Raw genomic sequence first — 7,493 nt, 5'->3', positions numbered from 1 at the left:
TATGTACTATTGGACAGAGACAGAGATGAGAGGGGAAGATAGAGAAAGAGACAGAAAGATAGATACCTGTATCTTCTTAGAGGAAATGCAAGGTACATACTCAAAGAAGGAAAATGAACTCCCAGACAGTGAAAGCAAAATCAGAGTTCCTGAAGATGATGTGTACCACTTATGTTTATTATCTTTATGAGGCAGATGGTATGCATCTATAAAGTGACTAGACATGTTCATAATAAAGTAGTCAACACTCACCATAGACGAACCCACCCTCATTACTGCTGACTCTATAACATCATGAGAAATACCATGCTTAAGCGCAGGTGGCGCTAAGCTCAAGGACTGGCGACAGGATCCCGGTTCGAGCCCCCGGCTCCCCACCTGCAGGCAGGTCCCTTCACAGGCGGTCTGTCTTTCTCTCCCCCTCTCTGTCTTCCCCTCCTCTCTTCATTTCTCTCTGTCCTATCCCACAACAACAACATCAATAATAACTACAACAATAAAAAAAAAAAAAATACCATGCTTTACTATGGGCATGAGCTGACATACTCAGTATCCCCCACCCCCACCTTGTTTTTCTCCCAATTCTGATGTTATCCAAGACCTAGTCTCATTTATATGCTATTCCAACAATGTGTAGTTCAGAAACTCTCTATTCATCTTTTTTTTTAATGTTTTTTTTTCCTCCAGGGTTATTGCTGGGCTTGGTGCCTGCACCATGAATCCACCGCTCCTGGAGGCCATTTCCACCCTTTTTGTTGCCCTTGTTGTTGTAGCCTGGTTGTGGTTATTATTATTGTCATTATTCATTTTGTTCGTTGTTGGATAGGACAGAGAGAAATGGAGAGAGGAGGGGAAGACAGAGAAGGGGAGAGAAAGACAGACACCTGCAGACCTGCTTCACCGCCTGTGAAGCGACTCCCCTGCAGGTGGGGTGCCGGGGGCTTGAACCGGGATCCTTACCCAGGTCCCTGCGCTTTGTGCCACATGCGCTTAACCCACTGCACCCCTGCCCGACCCCTATTCATCTTATTTTGTTTATTATCATATAGGTTCCTTTTCAGGGCACTTGGTCATTAATTGTTACTCAGATTATTTTTCAATTGCATTTGACTTGTTTTAGTTATAAATGCAAAAGTGCTTTCAGACTTTGAAAGAACTGTTGGTTATTAAATGGAAAGGTAGACTCTGAACTTTGGTGGTGAATATGGTGACTTACATATCCCTGGAAGACTTGTAATTTTGTAAACCACTAATGAACGATTAATGGCAAAAATCAAGTCAAACACTCTTCCTGTTCTCTATCACTTTGTCTTCTGACTCTCTTCATGCATTTCTCTTTTTCCCGTATTAACTTCAGTCAGACTGTGACATCTACAATCTAAAAGCCTGCTTTTGTTTAGTTAGTCAGTATAAGATGAAAAAAATGCTATCTTTCTAAACTAAACATTTAACTCTATAGTTAAATGTATTACAAAGTCTTAGGTGGTTCTGATTAAGAAAGGAACACAAACATTAGGGAATACTACATTCTCAGATGCGATAACTTACATCATTAGGCCTTAAAAATATTCTCTCTGGAATATATAAAAGGGACCTTTTCCCCAGTATTTAATGAGATGAATGCTTTTAAAAGGAGGAATGAAAGGATTTGACCATTTTTTTTAGATTGTTCTGATAGGTAAGTGACAGACTGTTTGCATCTTTGTACTCAGTACAATGTATGTATGGAATATACATGTTTTGTAGCTATGGTATTTTCATTTCCTCTTAGAACTTAACAGGAGAAATGAGTAATTCTGGGGAAAAAAATATGGGTAGTAAAACCAGTGAACAGAGTTAAATATAATCTTTGGAACAAAACATTCTTTGAGCTTAACACATAATGTAAGAACATCAGGTTTCTGAAAAATTATCATTGTTATGTGGGACAGATGATGTATTATTGTTTATCCTAGAATTTATTTCAATTTCTTGAGATGGCAGAACAGGAAAAGTTCATATGGGGGTCATCTTTGGGAGGTGAGAGGTGAGAGGGTAGGTTACTTTAGTGGTGGGTGTGGGTACACTGTTATCTCATAATCTTACAATAATTAATAACAAAAATATCATATAAAATAGGAAAAAAGAAAAAGAAAAATCCACAGATGATTTTTTTTCATATAATGTAGCTGAATAGGGTAAGTCCTTACTGTAAGTATTAAAAGTTGGGAAGATCATTCTTGACTAGAAGTTAGAGAAAAGGATAATGAGAGATAATGACTCTATCATAGCTCCTGGAGAATGCCAGATTTTCCATCTTCAAATAACTGCTTCAAATAGAATGTTGTGTGCCTAGAAATTTTACTCTTAGCATGTTCATGAAAGGACGCCATAGGAAGCAAACTGCAGTAAACACACACTTCAAAGTTGACTGGAAAACTGGACAGCTACTTGTTGCAGACTGTTCAGAGGAGAAATGACAATTTTGAAACTATAATCGACATAATTAGGATGACAACTGACATTATATATATATATGGGAATTTTGATTTTTAATATGGAATTTTGAGAGATAAACTTGGGACAATCTATTAAACTCTTCCACAGAAAGGGACTGGCTAGTGGGTATTCCAGAAGAGCAGTACATATTGCCATGCATAAGAACATGGTTTCACGTCCCTGACTCCCTCATATAGGACAGAAGCTTCACAAGTGGTAGAACAGGACTATAGGTATCTCTCCCCTCTTTTTCTCCATTTCTACCTCTCACATTTTATAGAAAGAGAGAAATACAGAAGAGAGAGAGTACGTGAGAAAGAAAGGAAGGCAGAGAGAGAAAGAGAGAGAGAGATGGAGAGAGAGAGAGACAGAGAGATGGAGAGAGAGACAGAGACAGAGAGAGAGAGAAGAGAATGGATTCTTGGAAAGGCAGACTTGCACAGTTACCAATACCCAAATTAAAGTATAGTGTATTGGGGTGAAATAGCATAAGTGTAGGTATTCTACCAAAGAAAGAAATAGAGTAGCTGGAACAGGGAGGTTTGGATAGTCCAAGAGCAATACCATAGAGAGAACAATGATTCTCACTATTGTCATTGTAAGAAAATCGATTTGTTGAAGAAAGAAGTCACTCAAGGGGCCTGGTGGTGACGCACCTGGTGGAGCGCACATGTTACAACACGCAAGGACCCAGTTTGAGACCAGGTCCCCACCTGCAGGGGGAATCCTTTGTGAGTGGTGAAGCAGGGCTCAGTTGTCTCTCTGCCTCTCTCTCCTTCTCTATCACCCACTTTCCAGTAGATTTCTGGCTGTCTCTATCCAATAAATAAAATAAAGATAATTAAAAAAAAAAATCACTGAACACTCTCCATTCCGCCAGGATACATTCCCTATTATTTTCTGCCTGCTTTTTTTTTTAGATTTTCTTCATAACTTCTGCACTCAATAGATTGTCTTTTTATTTTTGTTTTCACAAATTTATTCCTTCCAGCGTTAACTAAGCTTATTTGAAAAGTCTTTAGCTACTAAAGCTAAATAATAATAATAGCTACTTTAATAAAATAATAATAATAATAATTAAAAAAAATAATAATAATAAATAATAATAATAATAATAGCTACTTTAAATAAAGTAGCTATTAGAAAACACACTGTGTTACTGATGTAGTTTTGTCTCCAGATCATTACAACCCCGTTTGTACCCAATTCCTTTGAGAGCTTGACGAAAGGTGCTAACTTTCATATAAACACATCTTAAGAAAAAAATAGAAGCATTGCCATCCACAAATGCATAAAAATGTACACACTTAGAAGAAGATGAAAAAGGTCAAGGCTTTCTATGTGGCTTATCTGTCAAAAAACCTGAATTGTAAAGAATGTGTTATTGAGTAAAAATACCCACTCTTATTTAAATGAAACCTCAAGAATGCTTGGTCCTTTGAGGGTATTTTACAAAGTAAGGAAAAGGAAAGTAGAAATATGTAGGTTTGAGATATTTCCAACTATCAAAGAAAACTCACTTTTCTATATTAGTGTATTCCAACATTAAATATAATATGGGTGCTTTAATATAGTGATACTTAGAGGCTAAAGGCGTTTCTTTTTTCCATATTTTTTTCTTTTTATTTGATAGGATTGAGAGAAATTGAGAGGGGAAGGGAAGCTAGCGCTGCAGAGAAAAAGAGAGACACCTGCAACATTACTCCATTACTCATGAAGCTTCCTCTCTGAAGGTGGGGACCAAGGGTTGAACTCAGGTTTTTGTGCATGATAATGTGTGTACTCAACCAGATGTACCACTGTCCTGCTTTCTCTCTCTCTCTCTCTTTCTCACTGTCCTGCTTTCTCTCTCTCTCTCTTCTCTCTCTCTCTCTCTCTCTCTCCTTTCTCTCTCTCTCTTTCTCTTGCTCTCTCTCTTTGCCTCCAAGGTTATCATTGGGTCTTAGTGCCAGCACTATGAATGCACTGCTCCTGGAGACTCCCCCCCCCCATTATTTATTGGATAGGACAGAGAGAAATTGAGTAAGGAAAGGAAGATAGAGATAGAAAAAGATAAACACCTGCTGACCTGCTTCATTACTTGTAAAGAAACACCCTGCAGGTGGGGAGCCTGGGGCTTGAACCCAAATTCTTGCTCATGTCCTTGCAGTTCATACTGTGTGTGCTTAACTCTTCCTGTCTTTCCTTTCTTTCTTTCTTTCTTTCTTTCTTTTTTTCTTTCTTTCTTCCTTCCTTCCTTCCTTCCTTCCTTCCTTCCTTCCTTCCTTCCTTCCTTTCTTCCTTTATTTCATATCCTTTCTTTCTCCTCCCTGCCTTCCTGCATCTCTCTCTTTCCCCCTTCCTTCTCTCTCCCTCTCTCTCTCTTTCTTTCTTTCTTTCTTTCTTCCTCTCTCTCTCTCTCTTTCTTTCTTTCTTTCTTCCTTTCTTTCACAAGCTGTGATTCCTGGGAGTGAGTTTTCCATAAAATGGAGCATACTACATAATATTACATACTTACAAGAATATATATTTATATACATGTGTAACAAATAAATAATGGTAAATATACAAAGATGACATTCATTATTTTTAAAATAATATGTATTAGTGGTTTGCAAAATTGTAAGTTTTTAGGGGTATAATTTCACACTCCTGTATTTGTTTATGTTACTGAACCCAGAGCCAAAGTTTTATACCATCCCCAAGAAGACATTAACTTTTAAGATTTATTTTGTTTCATATCAGAGATATATAGAAAGGTTTATAAGACAGAGAGAGAGTCCAGAACATTACACTGATACATGTGACAGTGGGAATTGAACCAGAACCTCAGACCTTCAAGCCTTGCACTCTACCAGATAAGCTGTTTTTCTTATGGTTTGGAAGTGGGTTGGGACTTTTTGAAAATGTCAAGTGATAAGTCATCCCCAAACAGGCCAGCATTTAGTGAATATATATAAATAATAACTATCAAACATAACCCTATGTCTTAATTTGTTATTTGTGGAATTGGAAAAACAAATAAGAATTATGTAAAACTTTAAAGACTGTGTACAAATCATAATATTTACAAACTGGAAACTCATGATGATCATATGAAGTAGTGATTAGAAATCATGTGACAAAATGTTGAAGTGATTAAGGAACTACAGAGAAACCCTCCACAATCAGGAAAATTTATCTTACTTAAAATAGTTAAAACACAAACAAACAAACAATCTATCACACCATAAATTACTTCCTTTGTTTTTGCAGATAAGTCATTTTATGCGTATACCTCCTCCTCATTCATGAAGTCATGCAGCTGAAGAATAATGTGACCACATTTATTCTGCTTGGATTGACCCAGGATCCTCTGAAAAAGAAAATAGTTTTTAGCACATTTTTGCTTTTCTATCTGGGGACACTGCTGGGTAACTTTCTGATTCTTGTTACTATAAAGACCAGTCGGACACTAGGTAGTCCAATGTACTTCTTCCTTTTCCATTTATCTTTATCTGATACCTGTTTCTCTACTTCCATAGCCCCTAGAATGATTGTGGATGCCCTAATAAAGAATGCCACCATCTCATTCAATGAGTGCATAACCCAAATCTTTTCATTCCATTTCTTTGGCTGCCTTGAGATCTTCATACTTATCCTTATGGCTGCTGACCGTTATGTTGCCATCTGTAAACCCTTACACTACATGACCATTATGAATCGACGGGTCTGTAATGTGTTGGTGGCTATAGCTTGGGTAGGGTCCTGTATACATTCTTTAGCTCAGATTTTTCTGACCTTAAGCTTACCTTTCTGTGGCCCCAATATCATTGATCACTATTTCTGTGACTTGCAGCCCTTACTGAATCTTGCTTGTGCAGATACTTACATGGTCAACCTACTGTTGGTATCCAATAGTGGTGCTATTTGTTCTATAAGCTTTGTCATGCTGATGTTTTCCTATGTTATCATCTTGCATTCTCTGAGAAATCACAGTGCAGAAGGGAGGAAAAAAGCCCTTTCTACCTGCATCTCCCACATCATTGTGGTCATCATGTTCTTTGGGCCTTGCATATTTATTTACACACGCCCTGCAACCACCTTTCCCATGGATAAGATGATAGCTGTGTTTTATACACTTGGAACACCTTTGATCAATCCTCTAATTTATACTCTGCGGAATGCAGAAGTGAAAAATGCTATGAAGAAATTATGGACTAGGAATTTGATCACAGATGACAAGAAATGAATAGAACATTGTTTTTTATGTAAAAAAAATGAGGCACAAATAGTCATAAAAGACACAGGGTGTTTGGAGATTTACTGTTGCCTTTGCCTCTTTGTATGTCTAGTTCTCTGAAGAGATGGTCTAATGTTTTCCAGTATTTCTTTATGTTTACTTCTCATGTCATCTGTTTCTCATTACACTTGTATGTGTTTATGTCTACAGCCCCCCCCCAGTTGATTAATTTACTGGATAGAATGATCTCTAAATGTATGATCATTAGCTTTTAACTTGGTTGCTCTTCCTTAGTAAACAGAAAACACCAAATTCAAACAATCGTAGGTGATTCATATTTTAAGGGACTATATGTAATCCAGATAATTTTACTACACAAGGATCCCAGTTCACAACCTTGTACTTCACTTGCAAAGGGAAATCTTCACGAGTGATGAAGCAGGGGTGCAGAAGTCTCTCTGTCTCTTTTCCTGTCTATCTCTCCTTCCCCTCTGGATTTCTCTATGTCTTTATCCAATAATCATAAAAGGTTAAAATTTTTAAAAAGTTATGGGATTAGACAGGGTTCAAACATAATTCTAAGTCAACTAACTTGTGATTTGATTGATTTTTGTGTGTATGTGTGAGTGTGACTTAATGTAAACCAAAAAAAAAACTAAAATAACCATAATCTTATGCTACCTATGAATGAGGAATCATGATCTGGAGAGAGAATTTAGATTTGAGAAGTGCTCCTCCCTCCCACCTCCTCCTCCTCCTCTTCTTTTCTTCTTCTTCTTCTTCTTCTTCTTCTTCTTCTTCTTCTTCTTCTTCT

The 7,493-nt window shown here is 37.2% G+C and overlaps 1 protein-coding gene across 1 annotated transcript; it reads left to right on the top strand.

Annotated features, from left to right (window-relative positions):
* Positions 1-5,755: 5,755 nt before the first annotated feature.
* LOC103109964 (olfactory receptor 4C16-like) lies at positions 5,756-6,688 on the top strand. The gene has a single exon (XM_007519107.3). It carries the CDS (start codon positions 5,756-5,758, stop codon positions 6,686-6,688), a length of 933 nt encoding a protein of 310 aa, XP_007519169.3.
* Positions 6,689-7,493: the final 805 nt, after the last annotated feature.

The sequence above is a fragment of the Erinaceus europaeus genome, chromosome 17, assembly GCF_950295315.1.
Source record: "Erinaceus europaeus chromosome 17, mEriEur2.1, whole genome shotgun sequence".
NCBI lineage: Eukaryota > Metazoa > Chordata > Mammalia > Eulipotyphla > Erinaceidae > Erinaceus > Erinaceus europaeus.
This window is presented reverse-complemented; position numbering and strand designations above follow the sequence as displayed.

Coding starts and splice junctions, on each gene's coding strand:
- LOC103109964 (XM_007519107.3), top strand. CDS start 5,756: ATGCAGCTGAAGAATAATGTGACCACATTTATTCTGCTTGGATTGACC.